The sequence below is a fragment of the Nerophis ophidion genome, linkage group LG23 (genome assembly GCF_033978795.1).
Source record: "Nerophis ophidion isolate RoL-2023_Sa linkage group LG23, RoL_Noph_v1.0, whole genome shotgun sequence".
In the NCBI taxonomy this organism is placed as follows: domain Eukaryota; kingdom Metazoa; phylum Chordata; class Actinopteri; order Syngnathiformes; family Syngnathidae; genus Nerophis; species Nerophis ophidion.
The window spans coordinates 27,631,486-27,655,152 of NC_084633.1; the positions used below are offsets into that span (position 1 = coordinate 27,631,486).

The following is a 23,667-nucleotide window of genomic DNA, read 5'->3' on the forward strand; positions in this document are numbered from 1 at the left end:
TGAGTTTTTTTTTTGTTTTTGTTTTTCCAAATGGAGCGCTGTACAGCCTTAGAGCCGTCCATATCGTTCTACTCATTTGGATTCTTTATTCGTTATTCCGAGCAACGTTTGTAAGATTTTCGATATAACTAAACATTTTTATACGTACTAAACTGTACCATGTGTGATGACCGCTAAAAGTAAATTCTCGATTATAATTCATGCATCTCTTACCTGCAAGTAGACCAATGTGACCATGGACTGACAGGCTAATCCACTTTGACATACCCTGAGGTAAAAGACACTAGTTGCCGCAGCATTTTTTTTAACCCGTTTGTGAGGATTGCGATTGATTCTTCATCTAAAAGGAATTATGTGAGCGTTCCGTCTGTTGGCATCCCAGCGAGAGTGGAAATATTACAATAAGTATTGGCTTTATTGTTTAACATGATTAGTTTGTATGCAATACTGCAGTGTCACAATAAAGCTACATCCAGGTGGCAGTCGGCTTCTGAAACTTATTGCTCATCCTCTTTGTGTTTGGGTTCAAAAACATAAGGTTCTGGATCATGATTGTCCCAAAGAAATTTTAATCTGCTTGATTAAAATTGTTGTCGATGAGGAAGGGATCTGTGGTTATCTCTCATAATGACTTGGGAATCTCCGTGAGATTGATACTATTTTGATCATATCTATTTAACCGCAAACTTTGCAAGTTTTTTGCTGTCATAAATCAGATATTTATGATAATATCTTCAGTATAGAGGCAACTTGTTTTTCCACTCTACAGCTTATTTAAGTTCGGAGCAGTCCCTGCGTCGTGGTTTTTATCTTTTTTTTTTTTTTCATATATGTTGTGATGAACGCTGGCAGCCCTAATTATTTCTATGAGCAAATTTCACAACATTTATTATTCTGGTTGCATGTCATCACGACCATGTAAATATAGACCTGGACTTGGACTTGAGCCACAAGGGAAATTGTCCCACACAGTGGCTCAGTTACAAAGGATGGAAAGTGTAAGGATTCAGGTATAAAGTAGACAAAAAAATGTACCGTCGTAGCAATATAAAATATGAAACATGTAGTAATTTTAGTAATATAGTCTTTTAAAAAGCCTCCAAGGAGACACGTAAACACAGCCGCCGTGTCGGGAGAGCGCCCAGCGTCCTCAGTGGTCCGTCACCTTTTTCTGACCCTCACCTGATTGCCTCTTTTCCTCTGTCTCCCACCTTGACTTCCCCCCCCCCTCACTGTCCCCCAGCATCCAGCACTTTGCTCTTCCCCCCCGCTTTACAACGCCTACGTTCAACCATTCTAACCAACTTCGAGTCTTTTTTTCCTTTGCACCCACCTCACACAACCCCCCCCTCCTCTGTTGCTATTTTTCTGTTTTGTACATGTAAGACCTATCCCCCCCGTCCTCGGCATCCCGTACATTTTCTCTCGATTATCACTCCCCCCCTTCGGCCCTTCCTCTCTTCTTTCTCACTCCTCTCTTTCCCCTGCAGACCCCGCGGAGGTCTCCGTTCAGCGAGATCACATGACCATCAGCCCCGTCGGTTCCCCGCCCAACTCGATGTCCTCACACTGTCTCGCTCCATTTCCAGCGAAGTCTAGACCGGCCCGAGCAGCACTCGCCGCACTGCGCCGCCCGCTCGGCCGGCCAGTACGCGACTCTGCACCGCTCCTACTCCACCCAGGTCTAGACCCTCTCCCCTCACCCCCTTCAACTCCCCAGGGAACCGATAGGCGATGACTTTTTTTCCAACTGACTTTGACTTTTTGGCGTCTTTCTACTTTTTTTATATGAACTCATGAAAGCTTTGTGAAGAAAGACAAACTGCGACCACAGAGAATGTCGCCCATTGAAAATGTGCGTAAAAATTCCATCACTACGGTCTCAATGGCGACATTGGACCAAAGGAACCTTTCCTTGCTCACAATCTCATTACTTTCATGCATGCTGTGCCTACACACACACACACACACACACATTTTTGTATTTGTAACCTTCTTGAGACCTCCAAAAAAAGCCTAGGACCACCCTTTTTAGACATATAAAGATGTGTATTTACAACAATTTTAACATATACATATTATGCAAAAAAAAGATCACAATTACCAAAGAAAAATCGACAAAAAATCCTGACTTTGGAGCAATGTTCACAGACTCTGGTGTTTGGCTCTCTATTAGATGAAATGGTTGTCCGTATTGGGACCATAATTTTGGTCGTAACTTGTTCACAGGTCCTGATACGGAAGGTACTTTTCCCTGTTGATGTCTCAAGAAGGGTAGTAATACAAGAACGCACACACACACACACACATACACACATTTTTGTATTTGTAACCTTCTTGAGACCTCCAAAAAATGCCTAGGACCACCCTTTTTAGATATAAAGATGTGCATTTACAACTATTTTAACATATACATACTATGCAAGAAAAAGATCACAATTACCAAAGAAAAATAGTCAAAAAATCCTGACTTTGGAGCAATGTTCACATACTCTGGTGTTTGGCTCTCTATTAGATGAAATGGTTGTCCGTATTGGACCAAGATTTCGGTCCTAACTTGTTCACCGGTCCTCATATGCTCATATAGAAGGTACTTTTCCTTGTTGAGGTCTCAAGAAGGGTAGAAATAGAAGAATACACACAGACACACACTTTCACACACACACACACACACACACACACACACACACACACACACACACACACACACACATACACACACACAAAGATTTTTGTATTTGTAACCTTCTTGAGACCTCCGAAAAATGCCAAGGACCACCCTTTCTAGATACATAAAGATGTGTATTTACAACAATACTAACATATAAATACTATTCAAGAAAAAGATCACAATTTCCCAAGACAAATCTAAAAAAAATCCTGACTTTGGAGCAACGTTCACAGACTCTTGTGTTTGGCTCTCTTAGATGCAATTTTCTTCCGTTTTGGGACTAAGCTTTTGGTCCTAACTTGTTCACCGGTACTCATATGGAAGGTACTTTTCCTTGTTGATGTCTCAAGAATGGTAGAAATACAAGAACACACACATTTTTGTATTTGTAACCTTTTTGAGACCTCCAAAAAATGCCCAGGACCACCCTTTCTAGATATATAAACTCTTACAAAAACACACACACACACACACACATTCTTGTATTTTCGACCTTCTTTAGACCTGAGGAAAATGCCTACCTCTTTAGAAGCACCTTAACATTAATAATATATACATACTATGCAAATACAAAAAATATTTTTGTGAAAATTTAGTTGGAATTTCACAAGAAAAAGGTCACAATTTCACAAGTAAAACTTTGAATTTTAGGAGTATTATGATAAGTCCTAATCTTACTTAATGCAAGTCACAATTTTACAAGAAAAAATTAACATTATGATGATAAAAGTTGGAATTTTACTCAATGACAGTCGCAATTTTAGAAGAATAGCTCAAAATTTGGGCATTTTTATAAATAAGAGTTGTAATTTTAATGGAAAAAAGTCATCCATTTTATTTGAACATTTACAAATATGTGGGCAATATTATAATAATAATCTTAATTTCACTTGGCAAAATTATGATAAAAGTCATAATTTTACTGTACAAGCTAACTGTTAATGGCCACTATAGTCTTAGTACTGTAGTGTATTTGTTCATCCTATGGTCACATGTCTGTCGTCAGCACCGGAAATCGTAAATTTTAGTTGTTCACCTGGCGAGTTTTTTCGGGAATTAATAGGTAAATCTTTCTTTAGCTGCTGCCTTGTTTTATCAAATATCGCTGATTTTGCACCTGTCAATGTTTACTTTTGTATGCACATTAAATCAACAACAAATCCTGACTTTGGAGCATTGTTCACAGACTCTAGTGTTTGACTCTCTATTAGATCCAATGGTTTTCCGTATTGGGACCATGATTTCGGTTTGAACTTGTTCACCTGTCCTTATATGGAAGGTACTTTTCCTTGTTGGTGTCTCAATAAGGGTAGAAATACAATAAACACACACAAACACACACACACACACACACACACACACACACACACACACACACACATTCTTGTGTTTCCTACATTCTTGAGACCTTCGAAAAATCTCTTTCAGACCCCCCTTTCTTGATACATAAAGATTTGTATTCACAACATTAACAATATATACAAACTATGCAAATATAAAAAAGCTTGTGGAAAAGGAGTTGGAATTTCAAAGGAAAAAGGTCCGAATTTCACAAGAAAAACTTGGAACTTTTGACAGCGTTATATTAAAAGTCGTCATTTTAACGCAAGTCAAAATTTCACAAGAAAAACTGAACATGTGTGCAACATTATGATAAAAGTTTGAATTTTACTCAATAAGAGTTGCAATTTTACAAAAATAACTTTGAATTTTGGCAATTTTAATGAAAAGAGTAGTAATTTTACATATAGAAAGTCACGATATTATGAAAAAAAAAACTTAAAATATTGGCAATGTTACAATTGTAATCGGAATTTTACCTGGCAAAAAAATGTCACTATTTTAAAAGAACAGCAAAAATTGGCAATATTGTCATAAAAGTCAGAAGTTCATATGACAAATATCATTATTTTGAAAAGAAAGAATATAAGAAATTGTTCACAATTTTATAAGAAAAAAGTCGACACATCGTGACAAAAAGACTGATTTTAGTAAAAAAAAATTATTTTTTTTGGTAATTGGTTTTTAATCTTCCTTATTTACTTCAAGTTATTCCATTATGTAATTTTTTTATGTTCCCCGCCTTCCGCCCGAATGCAGCTGAGATAGGATCAAGCACCCCCCGCGACCCCAAAAGGGACAAGCGGTAGAAAATGGATGGATGGATGGACGAATTATGGCCAAAGGGGGCGCATTTCAATATCTTATACACACTTGTTATTTTATATGTTGGCCAGAGGGTAGCACTTCTAATTTTTACACACACTTGTTATTTCATATGTTGACCAGAGGGGTGACACTTTTAAAAGCAACACAGTCAATTATTTTTGGGACCAACCTAATGTTGATAGATTTCACCACCAGGGGTGCAAATGAGACATTCTTTATTAGATGCCATATTTTCCTGTACTGGGACCATGAATTATGTCCGAACTTGTTCACCGGTCCTCATATGGAAGGTACTTTTCCTTGTTGATGTCTCAAGAAGGGTAGAAATACAAAAACACACACACACAGAGACAGTCGGGAGTCGCCATGTTCCAGTCCGCTCAGCTTGAGGTTCGCTCGCATCAAAGGATCCATTTTGGGTCCACCGACAAAAGCAAACAGGATCAAAGAGGAAACATCTTCACATGGCGATCAGCGTCGTTTTTCTCTCCCAGACGGTAAAACTGCTGCAGAGCGCTGAAATCTGCGATAAGAGACGCGGCGGAATCCACAACAGGTGTTCCTCGTGTAAGCAAAGCGGCCTTATTTATTTAACGCCGTCGTGTTTTTCTGTCGCTTGCAGGCCGGATAGGATTTGGAGATAATCTTGTATCTAAGAGATCTTTGTCAGTGTAAGAGTTCTTAATGGGAAACTGCATTTTTTATTTATTTCTTAATTTTTTATGCCTATCCTTCACAATCCGTATAAGAGACAAGAAGGTTTTGCAATTTAATTTGTAATAATGGGTTAGTGTTGTACCGATACCAATATTTTGGTACCGGTACCAGAACCAAATATTATTTCGATACTTTATGGTACTTTTCGGTACGTTTTTAAATAAAAGTACCAATGATTGTCACACACATACTAGATGTGGTGAAATTATTCTCTGCATTTGACCCATCACCCTTGATCACCCCCTGGGAGGTGAGAGGAGCAGTGTGAGAGGAGCAGTGAGCAGCAGCGGCGCCGCACCCGGGAATCATTTATGGTGATTTAACCCCCAATTCCAACCCTTAATGCTAAGTGCCAAGCAGGGAAGTAATGAGTCCCATTTTATAGTCTTTGGTATGACTCGGCTGGGGTTTGAACTCACGACCTACCAATCTCAGGGCGGACACTCTAACCCAAGGGTCGGGAACCTTTTTGGCTGAGAGAGTCATGAAAGCCAAATATTCAAAAATGCATTTCCGTGAGAGCCATATAATATTTTTTCAACACTGAATACAACTAATTGGCTGCATTTTAAGTAAGACCAACATTTTTAGAGTATAATAAGTCTCCTATTCTTTTTAATAACATTGTTATTTTGGAGCTAACCAATAATAAATAAAATACCTCTAAGATTAATGCGACTTCTTGAACAGGTGCGGTAGACAACGGATGGTTGGATTAAAATGCATGAGAATGTTTTATAATTTGAACATTATTTTTAACACAGTGATTACCAGCGGAATTATTCATTACTTATCGTGTTAAGCAATGTCAGCTAAGACTTATCTGAGAGTGCAGTCATCAAAAGAGCCACATCTGGCTCTAGAGCCATAGGTTCCCTACCCCTGCTCTAACCACTAGGCCAAAATGAAGGGGACCACAAACAAATTGCATTATTTGCTTTATTTTAAGAAATATCTTAGGGTACATTAAACATATGTTTATTATTGTAATTTAGTCCTTAAATAAAATAGTGAACATACAAGACATCTTGTCTTTTAGTAGTAAGTAAACAAACAAAGGCTCCTAATTAGTCTGCTGACGTATGCAGTAACATATTGTGTCATTTATATACCTATTATTTTGTCAACACCATAAAGGACAAACTGTAAAAAAACTATTATTACTCTACTTGTTCATTTACTGTTAATATCTACTTACTTTCTCTTTCAACATGTTCTATCTACACTTCTGTTAAAATTTAATAATCACTTTTTCTTCTGTTGTTTGATACTTTACATTAGTTTTAGATGATACCACAAATGTTGGTATCAATCCGATACTAAGAAGTTACAGGATCTTACACTGGTCATGTTCAAAGTCCTCATGTGTCCAGGGACCTATTTCCTGAGTTTGTAAACATGATATACATTTTTTTTAAATGAAAGAAAATGTGATGCCAAAAAATATTGACATAATCATAGTAGTATCGACTAGATACGCTACTGTACTTGGTATCATTACAGAGGATGTCAGGTGTAGATCCACCCATGGCATTTGTTTACATTGTGACGCCGGTGAGCTATTGTATCCTCCTACGGTGTGTAGTGAAGCATGTTTAACTATTCCTCTTCCTGCAGTGATAATGGTACTTGTAAGAAACATACTTTATTTGTCGCCATGGAGGCCAGGATTAATGATTTAGAAGTAGCTAAAACACTGGGGCTGGACTTTAACTGCTAGCAAGCTAGCCATTTCTCTCAGTTTTATAACTTCACCTTTATCTTTACTTTTTAAGCCAAAATGCGTCTATTCCCCCTTTTCTGTCGCCACACTGTGTCTGCTTGCAAGTACTCTGTGTGTGTGTGTGTGTGTGTGTGTGTGTGTGTGTGTGTGTGTGTGTGTGTGTGTGTGTGTGTGTGTGTGTGTGTGTGTGTGTGTGTGTGTGTGTGTCTTGCCGAACATGCTCCTCTGCTCTTAAACCAGCAATGACATGACGTGACTACGACGAGGGCACAGGGAATGGGGGACCGGTACTTTTTCAGAGGTGGTATAGTACCGAAAATGATTCATTAGTATCATGGTACTATAGTACTTATACCGTACAACGCTATAATAAGTACCAATGATTGTCACACAAACTTGAGGTGTGGCAAAATGAATCTCTGCGTTTGACCCTTGATCACCCCTTGGGAGGTGAGGGGAGCAGTGAGCAGCAGCGGTGGTTGCGCCCAAGAATCCTTTTTGGTGATTTAACCCCCAATTCCAACCCTTTATGCGGAGTGCCAAGCAGGGAGGTAATGAGTCTCATTTTGGTATGACTCAGCCGGGGTTTGAACTCACGACCTACCGATCTCAGGGCAGACACTCTAACCACTATGCCACTGAGTCAATGGGCTTTTACTTGGTGGCTAGCAATGCAGGTAACTTGAGAGCAATCAATTCCACCTCTAAATCACTTTAAAAATGCATTCAAAAATCGTCAACATGTTTACTAACCAAGCTGTAGCGACATTGTTATTATCAGAGCGAACACTATGGAACACATCCGCACGCTTCGGTATTAGCCGTAAAAGCTATCTACGGCAAGAGGTAACCTAGCTTCTACATCTACGAATCGCTTTTGACTTTGTAATGCACAACACTGCGATAGGATCTATATGATCAGTACTAAATTGACTCACTCATTTTTTCCAGTTTATTTTGGGTAAACCCTCCATTTATCATTTATGTCAGTATAGCTTGGCTCCGAGTTCCACATTTACAGAGTCAAAGTCACGCCGACCTCACTTTGTCGGCTTCCGTCCGTTCTAATGTCTTATCCTTCAAGAAGCAGCAGTTCATCCTCTGTTTATTCAGCTTCAAAAAGATATGGTAGTGAATCCTCTTTGTACAAAAAAATTGTTGTGTTAGTTGTTTCTTAACAAGTCTGCTATGATTAGGACGCACTCGCTTTTGTTTCTGAACGTAGGAACACACATTTCTTGCCGGAAATCGGAAGTGTGTTGCTATGAAAACGGAAATAATTGCGCTCAGGAAGGAAGGAAGTTCCGGTAATGATCAAAATACAGTAAATATTATACATATTACATATTGTTATGAAGGTCTGTGACTACATCATATATATATATATATATATATATATATAATTATGTGTTCTTGTCTCTCATAATGATTGTGAAGGATAGGCACATTTACAAAAAAATGCAGTTCTGCTGTAAAGGAAAACTTTTTTTTTTCTTTTTTTTTTCGAGAACGCACTTTTCTGTCTCCTAAATAGTGAAAACTGCTAATATGAGGCAGCTAATAATGCAGGAAATTAAAAAAAAAAAAAAAAAAACAACGCTTAACAACAACACTCCTGCATATTAATAACAGAGCGGCATTGTTATTGTAGGCGCTAACACAGAGGAACTACTTTTCTGGTGTCGTGACCAGGGATGGGTACCGTTCACATTTGAACCAATATGGTACCAAGAGTCAATACCGGTACATTTACAAATGAGCTGACTATAATAACTGTGCTGTCCAGTTGTTATATTTTGTTATATAGAGAAACAGATGATACTGGTATTATCTCCTCACAGATGCTACCTGGTGGTTGTTTGAGCGATAGACAAACCTCTTAATGGTTCTGTCACACACAGGATTCCCACAGGAATGAGGCAAAACTACAGTGGTACTGTCAGGTTTAAACACCGATGACATCCATTAAACAGACAAGAAGCAAGGAATTAAACAGAGACAGAATGCAATTTAGCTCATTGAGGAGAAACGTCTGGGCTGTACTCTTTGTACAGTCGTCCACCAAGCGCTGACGAAAAGTTGCAAGCCTCCTCTTTTATTTGGACTTTCCCCGATTGCATGGCAACAGCTGGTTCTAAAGGAAGGGAGGTCCTAAACAGCCGTCGCCTTTGGTTACAAAACAGTTCAAAGAAAAGGTGCCTGGACCGGGGTCAGGTCCTGCTTCCTTTTCGCTTTGTATATCTCGGGTCAAGACAAAATCTTCCTGTGGATTACAATGGATCAAAGAAACCGACACGTTCATGTTGCTTCACATCCTACACAGTGGAGTTTTACAAGCCTTTTGATTGGTAAGATCAAAGACAGCTTTTGTCTGCTCGCCGGGAACTCATTGAAACACAAGGTTTTGTGATAACTTAGATAAAGTTATTCTGACAGGTACAACTAAAAAGTCGCTTCTTTCCAGAAAGTTTAATGTGTTATGTCGCACCCTGCGAAGTGTTTATACTCTAAGCTCTGTGCTTGTAACACGCCAGCTGTATGATTGTCACTGGTATATGAGTTGTATTTTTTTTACCACGTTTGGAGGTGTTGAAATCGCCTAGTAAAATCGCTGATTCCAAAATAACCTAGCTAATGCATTTTAGAAACTTTCCATTTGGGCGTTTTCTACCGAGCATATTTGCTTTGTTGGTGTTGAAAAACCGAAAAAAAAATAGCTTTGAAGCATTTTTTTTTTAAATCTGCGGAGAGAGGATAATACTGAATTCATCAGCTCAAGGAGAGCACAAATGCTGAAAGATACAACCATCACAGTGAGCGAAGACATTGTCAGACAGTGTTTTTGTGTTTGTATTAGAAATGTTTAAAAATAGCGCTCGCTACATGCTAACGCGCCAAGGCAGTCACAAAATCTGCCTTTGGTAGGTAGCAAAGACAGAAAGTACTCTTCACGTTGTTGACACTAGCAACGGTCGCGTTGCTCGGTTACGGTAAAGCTTGGAATGCGAAAAGTGACATTTAGTTATGCGTTTACCTGTTACTACATTACAGTATTTTTGAGAGGGTTTTGTAGGCGGAATGGAACACACTTTCATTACTTGCATTGTTAGCCGCCTCTTACTAGCAGTTTTTCATTATCATCATCATGTTCACCTTCAATCATAGAAATATTCTAGCGATATCCGACCCCAGATGGTCAAATATCAAGTCTGTACATGTGGTGCCTCGGTTTTCCCTCTGAATCTGTTCCAAAGGGTCCTTCGAAAAAAAACGAATTGTACAAAAACCCATTTTATTTATTTTTTTACATGATTCCCTTTCAAAAATAGAGGTACTGTGCAAGAGTTAGAAGTGTGTTTAGCTCATGGCCAATACATTATTCCTAGTATTTTAAATTGGGCATATTAGTAGTAAAATTATAGTATCTAGAGATATTATTAATAGTGTTTTAAGTATGACATACTATTAGTAGTACAATTGAAGTATAAGAGGCATTAAGTATTAGTAGTATAATTATATTATTGAGAGACATTATTATTGGTATTTAAAATAGGGTATAGTAGTATAATTATAGTATCAAGAAGCATTAATAATAGTATTTTAAATAGGACATAGTATAATTATGGTATCTAGATACATTAATTTTAAATATGACATACTATCAGTAGTACAATTGAAGTATCAAGAGGCAAACTAATAGTATTTTAAATAGGACCTATTACGGTATTAGTAATATAATTATAGTATCTAGATACATTATTAATGGTATTTTAAATAGGGTATGCTATTAGTAGTATAATTATAGTATCAAGAAGCATTAATAATAGTATTTTAAATAGGACATATGAGGTGGCGACTTGTCCAGGGTGTACCCCGCCTTTCGCCCGATTGTAGCTGAGATAGGCGCCAGCGCCCCCCGCGACCCCGAAAGGGAATAAGCGGTAGAAAATGGATGGATGGATAGTATAATTATAGTATCTAAAGACAATATTAATAGTATTTTAAATAGAGCATACTATTGGTCCCATAATTAAAGTATCAAGAAGCATTAATAATAGTATAAAAAATTAATGTACCTCCAGAAACTCATCAATAATCTTTCCAGATACACAGGACTTTGTAGTCCCTCCAAGTTCCTTCTCCTCCTGTTCCCGGCCGCTACTGTTAAAGACAACAGGTGTTTGGATAACTCGTACCACCTGGGGAATCTAATCATCTGTTCAGCTGTGGCTCGTAGCGGCACTGCCATGCTCCTCTCTCATGGTGCTCTGTCCTCAGCTCCATGGATGGAGGCGGTGACCTCCGTTCCTGCAGGTAGCGCTGGCCACACCCCCCTCCATATAAATATATATATATATATATATATATATATATATATATACACACATATATATATATATATATATATATATATATATATATATATATACACACACATATATATATATATATATATATGTATATATATATATATATATATATATATCAGGCTTCACGCTGTAAGAGGGGTTAGTGCGTCTGCCTCACAATATGAAGGTCCTGAGTAGTCAGGGTTCAATCCCGGTCTCGGGATCCTTCTGTGTGGAGTTTGCATCTCCTCCCCGTGAATGCGTGGGTTCCCTCCGGGTACTCCGGCTTTCTCCCACTTCCAAAGACATGCACCTGGGGATAGGTTGATTGGCAACACTAAATTGGCCTTAGTGTGTGAATGTGAATGTCTGTGTTGGCCCGCCCGATTGTAGCGGAGATAGGCACCAGCGCCCCCCGCGACCCCAAATGGGAATAGGCAGTAGAAGATGGATATAGATGGATATATGTATATATATATATATATATATATATATGTATATATATATATATATATAGTTACTTGACACTTTCAGCCCTCAACTAAATGTTTATATATATATAAAATATATACATATAACAAATTTAGTTGAGGGCCGAAGGTAAAGTGTAAAGTATATATATATATATATATATATATATATATATATATATATATATATATATATATATATATATATATATATATATATATATATATATATATATATATATATATATATACCAGCGCCCCCCGCGACCCCAAATGGGAATAGGCAGTAGTGTGTATATATACACACTTTACACTTTACTTTCAGCCCTCAACTAAATTTTTTTAACCAAATAAGACCCCCAAGTCAAAAGGTCTGTACACCCCTGGTTTAAAACAAGATATTTCAACAAAAATCGGAGAACAAATATGGATGTTTTACTCGTTTTATTTAACTACAAGTAGACTAAATGGGGGTAAAAGCACAAAATAGTACATCATCATAATTTGAGCTCATTGTCAAATTACTGTATTAAATCATTAATAATATGTAATGACAGGAAGAAACACCATCAAAGGTCTCCTTCTTGTTCGCCATCTGTTCGGTTGTCCACACTTTCCAGACATTCTCCGTGTCTGTTTTATGCTGAAAAAAATTGCTTGTCTAACTTAATTATTCACCTGTGTTCCAACACATTTACCCCGTTTGCGATCCATAGGAAACGAACGCACGTTTTGACGAGATTGTTGACATGCACGAATTTGATTGACAAAAATGACGCTGATCGACCAAAATGTGCGAATGATTGTGGGCATTGGACAGCGTTGCCAGGCAAATTTACTGGGATTAGAGGGAGGTAATAAATTTAAAGGTACACTATATTGCAAAAAGTATTTGGCCACCCATCCAAATGATCAGAATCATGTGTCCACTGGTGTATAAAATCAAGCACTTAGGCTTGGAGACTGATTCTACAAACTTTTGTGAAAGAATGGGCCGCTCTCAGTTATTTCCAGCGTGGAACTGTCACAGGATGCCACCTCTGCCACAAATCCAGTCGTGAAATGTCCTGAATATTCCAAAGTCAACTGTTGGCTTTATTATGAGAAAATGGAAGAGTTTGGGAACAACAGCAACTCAGCCACCAAGTGGTAGGCTACGTAAACTGACAGAGACGGGTCAGCGGAGGAATTATGGTGTGGTGTGGGTTTTTCAGAAGTTGGGCTTGGCCCCCAAGTTCCAGTGAGATTAACTTTGAACGCTCCAGGATACCAAAACATTTTGGACAATTCCATGCTCCCAACCTTGTGGGAACAGTTTGGAGCGCGCCCATTCCTCTTCCAACATGACTGTTCACCGGTACACAGAGCAAGGTCCATAAAGACATGGGTGACAGACTTTGGTGTAGATAAACTTGACTGGCCTGCACAGAGTCCTGACCCAATAGAACATATTTGGGATGAATTAGAACGGAGACTGAGAGCCAGGCCTACTCGACCAACATCAATGTGTGACCTCACCAATGCGCTTTTGGAAGAATGGGGGAAAATTCCTGTAAAACAGACTCCGCAACCTTGTGGACAGCCTTCTCAGAAGAGTTGACGCTGTAATAGCTGCAAAAGTTGGACTGTCATCATATTGAACCCTATGGGTTAGGAATGGGATGGAACTTGGAGTTCAATGTGAGTCAAGGCTGGTGGCCAAATACTTTTGGCAATATAGTATATATGTGCAATATGTGGTTACACTTTGCTGTTGCCACCTCGTCCACACAGGAAACGAACGCACGTTTTGACGAGACTGTGGACGTGCAGAAATTTGATTTAACGAAAATGACGTTGATCGGCCGAAATGTGCGGATAATCCTGGGGCTTTGGACAGCGTGGCGAGGCCGAGCTTAATTTACTGGGACTAAAGGGAGTGAATAGATTTAAAGGTACAGTACGTACGTACCGTGCCAGGTCGCTGACAGGTTTACCACTTTTCGTCCTTCTTTGTCCCCTTCACTTTCCATGTGCACTATGACCATTGACGTGTGGACTTTAGAACTCTCATTGGTTGTATAATGTGTCCCTCTGCTGGAGAACGCACACACACACACACACACACACACAAGCACAAGTTGTACCACAATCCACATTTTACACTGAAAGCTGTATATTGTTGTACATTGTCTCTTCTCCCTCCTTTTTTTGTATCGGTGGTGATATTTTGTACGCAGACGGGGCCAGCCCCCTCGCTTGGGGGTGGGGGGGAAACCTTGTAAATAAGTGAAATGATGGAGGCGAGCGTGCAGAGAGGTCTGTCTGACTTGTTATTATGGGATGTATTGCCTGAGGTTTAAAAATGCACCGGCATGAGAACAAGGACCGAGAAAACTTGAAAACATTTTTGGAGTGAGCCAGAAAGCTTGAATGGTGAAGTTAAAAAAAAAAGAAGGAAAAAACTAAGATTTTATGAGGAATATGCATGAGAAGAGTTCACACTGTAAGCACCAGCCATCGCATTGCAATATTAATTGAATATTGTGTCAATTTTGTGGGTTTTTTTGTTTGGTTTTTTTGGGTTGGGGGGTTGTACACATGTGCAACAAAAGAATGCTTTTTATTTATTCAGGGTTTTTTTTTTTAATGAATGTGACATTTTTGATTTCATGCCCCACAATTATTGTATGCCCTTGTTAAGCTGGGAGGTCGGGGGGAATATTGAGGGGCTGTCATGCGCTACAAGAAGCCAGAAACAGAATCTCAGACAGGCGGTGAGGTTCGGGGTATGTGAAGCATTGACTTTTTTGTTTGTTTTCATTGTTTTGTTTTGTTTAGTTTTTTTCTCCAACTAAAGCTCGTTAGGAAACTTCGGGTCAAAATGTTGTTTTCATTATTTTTAACGACAAACAATTAGTGGGCTTGCGTTTGTCTGTGTACTAATTCAATGCACCTTCTCCAGCCAGCCGCGGAAAAATCTCGGCTACTTTGTTTTAAAAGTCTTGCGTATTTTCTATTTTATTTTTCTTTTCTTTAAGGCACTTTTCCTCTTCGTAGAAAGATGGCAGCAACAAGCAGATATATATGTATATATGTATATATGTACATATGTATGTATATGTATATATATATACATTTATTTATATATATATATATATATATATATATATATATATATATATATATATATATATATATATATACATTTATATGGATGGATATATGTATATATACAGTGGGGCAAAAAAGTATTTATTCAGCCACCGATTGTGCAAGTTCTCCCACTTAAAATGACAGAGGTCTGTAATTTTCATCATAGGTACACTTCAACTGTGAGAGACAGAATGTGAAAAAAACATTCCAGGAATTCACATTGTAGGAATTTTAAAGAATTTATTTGTAAATTATGGTGGAAAATAAGTATTTGGTCAACCATTCAAAGCTCTCACTGATGGAAGGAGGTTTTGGCTCAAAATCTCACGATACATGGCCCCATTCATTCTTTCCTTAACACGGATCAATCTTCCTGTCCCCTTAGTCCAGAAAAAGAGCCCCAAAGCATGATGTTTCCACCCCCATGCTTCACAGTAGGTGTGGTGTTCTTGGGATGCAACTCAGTATTCTTCTTCTTCCAAACACGACGAGTTGAGTTTATACCAAAATGGATACATGGATGATACAGCAGAGGATTGGGAGAATGTCATGTGGTCAGATGAAACCAAAATAGACATTTTTGGTATAAACTCAACTCAAATACGACAGCGGAGACCCCGGACTGTTGAACGACTGAAGCTCCACATAAAACAAGAATGGGAAAGAATTCCACTTTCAAAGCTTCAACAATTAGTTTCCTCAGTTCCCAAATGCTTATTGAGTGTTGTTAAAAGAAAAGGTGATGTAACACAGTGGTGAACATGCCCTTTCCCAACTACTTTGGCACATGTTGCAGCCATGAAATTCTAAGTTAATTATTATTTGCAAAAAAAATTAACGTTTTGGAGTTTGAACATAAACTATCTTGTCTTTTTAGTGCATTCAATTGAATATGGGTTGACAATGATTTGCAAATCATTGTATTCCGTTTATATTTAAATCTAACAATTTCCGAACTTATATAGAACTGGGGTTTGTACAAGGATGTATATATATATATATGTATGTATGTATGTATGTATGTATGTTTGTATTTATGCATATATGTATGTATATACATGTATCTACATGTATGTATATATATATATATATATATATATATATATATATATATATATATATATATATATATATATATATATATATATATATATATATATATATATATATATATATATATATATATATATATATATATATATATATATATATATATATATATATATATATATATAACCAGAAGGAGCTTTTCTAACTTGATACCTGTTCTGAAAGAGTTTCATAATAATTACCATACCAAATAACACATTGAAGGAATCGGCTTAAATCAAGAATCGCGTTGCATCGAGAATCGATTCTGGATGGAATCGTCACCCCAGGAATCGGAAAATGTTCGAACGTTCGGTGAAGATTCACTACCCTGGCAGAAAGCCATGAATGTTTCTGCAAACATGACATGCTGACCCAACCCAGTTTATTACAGGATTGGCCCACGTCGCCTCTGTATTTGATCAGGAGATGAGCAAATATCGCCATTCTTACTCAACCCCCAGGGCAAAGTCAACTCTAATTATCTCCAAAGCCAAACAAGATTTGCAAGTCCTTAAGGTTTTGAAGAGTGTAAAATTATTTTGGATTCCTATTTATTTTTAAGTTTTTGTTTGCTCAAAGTACTGAAAAATGAGTGTCCTAAGCAAAATAGTGCGTATATAAATAAATATATATATATATATATATATATATATATATATATATATATATATATATATATATATATATATATATCTTTTTTTTCTTTTTTTACTTTTTTTTCTTTTTCTTTTGATGGATGAGTGAAATAACTCATGTTGTGCAAAATTATAATAATTGAAAGCTGCACCGTCATTTGATCTAAAGGCCTTCAAATGGTTCAACTTATTTTAGAAAAGAACATTCCACTTGTTCAGGGCTCGAGTTGATTAAGAAATTTGAACACAACTCCGTTTGAAAAATGACCCGCACAACTTTGAAAGACCTGGACATTACATGTTTTATTTAAAAATGTAAAATGCCCTCTTGGAAAAATGATATAGCACAAATTACACTGAAAGCACAACAAAGTCAGCGGTTATTTATTTATCTTTAATTTTAATAAATGATTGAAATCATTTTGAAAATACCATTTAAAGACATATTTCAAAGGAAATATTTTATGGTATTTTACCATATGATACCATATTTTATTTATGGTATCATTATGCTTCACCTGCCCTTGACTGCACTTAACTGCCTTACACACACACACACACACACACACACACACACACACAGACACACACAGACACACACACTGTACAACTTTATGCCAGATTTGTGTGACCCAGAAATTGTTGTGTTATAAATTAATTCTGTACAAGAAAGAGGTGGGGTCAAATCATCTCTGCTTCTTCCTTCTCCTTTTCGGACATGTCAAAATGTGAAACTGAAACTCAACAACACCTCAATGTTGTTATTTTCGTTAAATTTTTTTGTTCTATAACTCATTGTTGTTGTTTTTGCTTGGGGTTTATTTCTCTTCTTGTTTTATTCAAACATATTAAAAATAAATATATCAATACACTACAACACAATGCTAATGATGCTTGCTTCTTTGTCATTCCCATGAAGCAAAAATGCCTTAAGATGACTTAAATTTGAGGTAAATACTGTTTGTCCTTTACAACTGATGGCTATTTTTGTGTTACTCGTGTTAAATTCAAATAATTTTTTAAAATTAAATGTATTTTGTACTATAATACAACAGGTTGCACCAAGAGGTGTATTATAGTACTGTTTATTTTTATATTTATATTATATATTATTATTATAATTATTATCATTATGTATATTTTGTGTTATTATTATATTTATTACCTTTTATTTATTATTATCATTACTATTATTATTATATTTGTATATATATTTATATTTATTCTATTATAATATTATTATTAAATTTAATGTTTTTGTTTATTTTTATATGTATATTATTATTATTATATTTATTACATTTTATTCACAATTATTATCATGATATTTATTGCATTTTATTATTATTATTATTATTGTTATTATTATTATTGTATTGTATATATATATATATATATATTAATATTTATTACATTTGTTTTTATTATCATATCTATTACATTTAATGTATTATTATTATTATATTTGTATGTATATTTATATTATTATGTTAATTATATTATTATTAAATGTATGTGTTATTATAATATATATGTTTTTTTATTTGTATATTTATTTTTTTAAAAATCATTTAATTAAACTGTAAAAATAACACAAGACGTGTTTACTGTTTAAAAGCTGATTTTCCTATGAAGAAACGTGTCGACACCACAAGAAAAGAGCCATCACCTTCTCAGAACATAAAGTAGTTCTAAAGTCATTTCTGCTTCATGGTGAGAGAGAGAAAATAAAACCTCCAGTTGACTGACAAGTGAGTAAAAACACATTCAGTCAAACGTCATTTCTTCAAGTCTTGTTGCAGCAAAGTGTCTGTTTTTTTTGTAATCGTGTGTGACAACAACAATAAATGCACAATTGTAACAATAGTTGGTGCATAAAAGTGAACGATGCCGACCTCATGATGTCATTTCAATACCAAAAGTTCTCAGTTTTCAGGTGGAGGCTGTCTGCTTTTTGGGGGACAAGATCAGACGATCCAAAGTAGGCATTTTTAATGAATGATATCCTTTCAAGTGTGTCAGCGTTTTACTTTCATGTGTTCTAAGGCTGGGCGGTGGGGGGAATTGCCGGAATTTTCATCATGTGGGGGAAAATCATTGTTTTGGGGCAAGTTTTAGTCACACGGAAATTGGGGGGGGGGGGGGGGGGGGCGGGGGGGGGTGACACTTGCCCAGTGCACCATTGAAGCTAGAACTGCCCCTGCTTATATTATTTGATATATTAAATTAGTTCCCATTAAGGCAATTGGTGACATTTTTTAAGGAGACCCCATAATGATTTGGGGTGAAAACTATTTTGGCAAGATGGAGTCACACAGGAATAGGAGGGGGCCCTTACCCAGGGCATCATTGAAGCTAGAACCACCTCTTCTGATATTCTTTGATCATTTAAAGTAGTACCCGTCCAGGGTGTCACAGTATACATGGATTTTATATATTTTCAAATGATCAAATTATTATTATTATTATTATTCCAATTGCATAAACAGAGTCAAAGGGCCGAGGTACTAAACCACGATCAGATCTGGGATGGCATCTTTGGTATTTTCATTTGGGACACAAGTTGATTCACGGATTTGAGCAAAAGTAAAAAAAAAATATGAATTAAAAAAAAAAGTTGATACACTTTGAACTCCCTGAGACTTTTTCGTCGTGGTGCTACTTAACTGGACTAACACCATTTGCCAGTGTATTGTTGATATATGAAAGAATTTGAAATATAAATTGGTCGTGAAAAGTAACATTTCAAGAAAAAAAAAATGGTAAACGGATGAAATAATCCCAATTGTTGTATATTCCTTACTCCCTTTTTGTCCTAAAGTTACTCTACTGCTATTACTCGAGCAGAGGTGTCCATAGTGTGGCCAGAAGCAAATTTTTTAACGGCCTGTAGCGCATTCTATAAACTCCTGTTAAAAAAAAGCAGACAGGTGAAATGTAACAAGAAACATTTGCAACGTTAACTCTGATAGCATAAAACATTTTTTTTCTATTTAAAGCTGTCATTGCTCCAAAAATAATAATGAATCAAAATCAATATTGGTATGAATTAATTACTTATTCAAGACTGCAATTACTTCACATTCAAAAGATCACTTTGCTTTTTTTTTTTTTTTTTTTTTTGTGGGGAGGGGAGCAATATTGCACATTGTTTGTTTGCCATAAAAAACCCAAGTTTTTTGTGTTGTTTTTTTTAAACAGGAAAAATATATTTTAAAAAAATGTTTGATTGATGGATAGCTCTGAAATTAATCTGTGTGGAAAGTTTAAAAAAAAAAAAAAGATTTTATGACCCTTACTTACCTGTTTTTTATCATTTTTTTTTTCAGTTTTAAAAATGGCAGGATTCTTTTTTTTTTTTTTTTTTTTTAACCGTCATTAAAACAAAAAAATTTACTGACTCCAAATCAATATTGTTATGAATTAATTACCCATTCTAGCCTGCAATTATTTCACATCCAAAAGATCATTTTGAAATATTTTTTTTTGCCATAAAAAAAACCAAGGTTTTCTTTGTCAAAAAAGGCAACAAAAAAATACAAAAATAACAACTTTTAGTCGTTGAATGGATCTAAAATTGATCACTGTTGAAAGTAAAAGTAATAATTGTATGACTTATTTTTTAATAACTTTTTTGTTTTTTGTCTTTACTTTTTTCAATAAAAAAAATGTAAGATTTTTTTTTTTAAACAGATTAAAACAAAAAATAATAATGAATCAAATAATGTTAATGTTTTTTTTGGATTTTATATTTAAACTCTCATCAAAGAAATAAAATAAGGAATCAAAATCAATGTTTTTAATGTTGTTGTTGTTGTTGTTGTTAATTACTTGTTCAAGCCTCCAAATACTTCACAATGACATTTTTTGGGGGGATAATATTTCATATATTTTGTTTTCTTTGACAAAAATGGCAGAAAAACCAAAACAATGACAAAATAAAAATAAAAAAAACTTTGATTAAAAGATGGAAGTGAAATTGATCTAAAAACTTAAATGTTAAAAATTTAAAAATACAACAATTGTATGACCTTTTTTGAATAGCTTTTTGGTTTTTTATTTCTAAAAAAACATTGCAGAATTTTTAATTTTTTTATTCTTATCAAAAAAAAAATCCTCAATATTAATGTTCTTAATGTTGTTGTTGTTGTTAATTACCTGTTCAAGCCTCCAAATAGTTTTTTGGTGGGATAATATTGCATATTTTTTGTTTTCTTTGACAAAAAGGCACAACTAAAACAACGACAAAATAATGTGAACTAATAGTTGATGGATGGATCTGGAATTGATCTAAAAACTTAAGCGCTGTAAATAAAATAATATAACAAATGTCTGACCAATTTTTTTTTGTCATTTTTTTGGTTTTCAGATTTATGTTTTTCACAAAAGAAAATGGCAGGATTTTTTTTTAACACGCCCAAAAAAAAAAAAATTGTGAATCAAAATCAATGTTATGAATGTTGTTGTTGTTAATGACATATTCAAGCCTCCAAATACTTCACAATGAAATTTTGAGGGGTAAAATATTTTGCCCTTTTTTCTTGTTTTCTTTAATTAAAAAGAGCACAAAAAAGTAATGCAACGACAAAGTAATAACAACTTATAATTGATGGATTAATCTAAATACGTAAGCCTTGAAAGTCACTTTTTTTAAATCCTTTTTATGATTGATCTTTTTACTTTTTCACCAATTTTTATTATTTAAACAAAAATGATGTTACGAATTACTGAACAATTTATTATCAAATATTCCACTGTGAAATGTTTTTTGGGGAAAATATCGTTTTTTTTTCCCAATTTAAACAGTTTTCTTTGTCAAAAAGTGCATAAATCATAAACTATGTTTATTGGACCAATTCTGCACATGTTCATGACAGAGAACTTGAAGGGCCCACCACAAGTTAAAAGAATCGATACATTGTATTGGTTTTAAAAATGGACAAATACCCCAAATTGGCCCATGACATGCTTTAATTTTTCAGTGGAAAAAAAAAAGAGGTCAATTTAAAATGATTATAATATTTGAGGTTTTTTTTTTGTAACTAGGTTAATCATGTATTTTTTTGCACTCAATTTATTGGTTTTTATTTAATTTATTTATTCATGCATATGTATGTATTACTATAATCCCAACAGTTTCAAACCAAGAACACATGTTAGCCTTCTTCTGAACACTGATGAATTAATTAGTGATATAAATAACTATATCAATAAATATGATATAATTAATATTCCACAGGGCCCTGGGGTACTTTACTGCAAAAAGGTTGCAATAAAGCAAACCTCTCCCTCGTACATAATAATACAAACACTCCCCTTGTTCGTCCAAAATGCATGCAGTGGCAGCTGGCGTCCACAAGATGGCAATGTGCGTCATGGTTCCTGCGTGCTTGAAGGGGCGTGGTGGGGCCCAAAAGTACAACCTGTGTCATGAAATGAGAGGACATGTTGCTGACAGTGACTATGAACAATAGCTTGTGCTAAAATAATATTTATACCCTGTTCATATTTGCCTTAAAAGAGCTACATTAGCGTTCTGCTGACTCCAATTCCAGCCTTGATTCTTCAGAGAATTGCACCTGCAAGCCCTGTTCAACCTCCGGTTCACTGGGTGTAGACGACCATCCAAAGGGATTTAAGGGATGATGCTGTTTCCTTGGTAATGTGCCACCTGCAGCATCTTTTTTTTTTTGTTTACTTGTTTATTTTTCGCCTCATTAATGTGGGCAGCACAACTCCCTCTGTTTCTTTACTAGGAATGTTAATTGTACCAAGGTCTTCTCTGCATCCCAATTACCAGGCTTTGCTGCTAAACTGACACAGTTTGGTTTTCCAAGGAACCTTCTCGACTCTGGTTTCAAGGTAAATGCAATCAGTGTTCGATTCCGGCGCCATGCGGATTCCTTAGAAACGTCTTAAATTATATTTTTGTTCTGTTCATAGCTACATCCTATGGAAGGATAAAGGTTTGTCACGGTTAGGGCTGAAGTTTGAATTTATTGTTTATTCTTTATTTTATTTTCCAATTTTAAATATAGATTTTTAAGCTGTCCCCGCAATTTTTAGTTAAATTGTTTTATTATTATTTTCTAAAAAAATTTATGTATTTATTTATTTCCGTAAATGTTAGCAATCTAGCAGCTAATGTTCCTGCACAGTGCAGCGAAGCAATACCTGCCTTTTTTTCCCCATGTAGCATTATCACCGGAGGATGAGAACTAGCTAATCATGCTACACTACACACCGTAGGAGGATATGCTAATATAATATAAAATCTTTGAAATTAGAGACAATGCAATTTTTTTATGTTTAGTTAGACAAAAGACATTTTAGTTATATTATTTTATTTTATTTTTTCTAAAAAAAAAATGTTTTAAATTTTTTATTTTATTTTATTTTTTTTTTATAATATCCATAAACTTAACAGCGACAAGTAGATATCATTTGTTTACCCAATGTAGCGTCATCGCTAGCAGCTAACGTTCCTGCACCGTGCAGGCAAGCTATACCTGCCTTTTTTTTCCCCATGTAGTATTATCCCCGGAGGATGAGAACTAGCTAAACATGCTGCACTACACAACGTAGGAGGATATGCTAATATAATATAAAATATTTGAAATTAGAGACAATACCATTGTTTTATGGTTAGTTAGACATAAGACATTTTAGTTATATTATTCTATTTAATTTTTTTAAAAATGTTTTC

The 23,667-nt window shown here is 35.5% G+C and overlaps 1 protein-coding gene across 2 annotated transcripts in view; it reads left to right on the forward strand.

The window, feature by feature from the left end:
- plppr2a (phospholipid phosphatase related 2a) overlaps nt 1–7,452 on the forward strand; it is a 188,476-nt gene extending 181,024 nt beyond the window's left edge. The window contains exon 8 of one of the 2 annotated variants that reach the window (XM_061885553.1): nt 1,491–7,452. In XM_061885553.1, the coding sequence (XP_061741537.1) occupies nt 1,491–1,526 (36 nt within the window). In that variant the 3' untranslated portion in view covers nt 1,527–7,452. Of the gene's footprint in view, nt 1–1,243; nt 1,469–1,490 lie in introns of those variants that run through there. The other variant, XM_061885552.1, reaches the window with a different exon arrangement.
- Nucleotides 7,453–23,667: the final 16,215 nt, after the last annotated feature.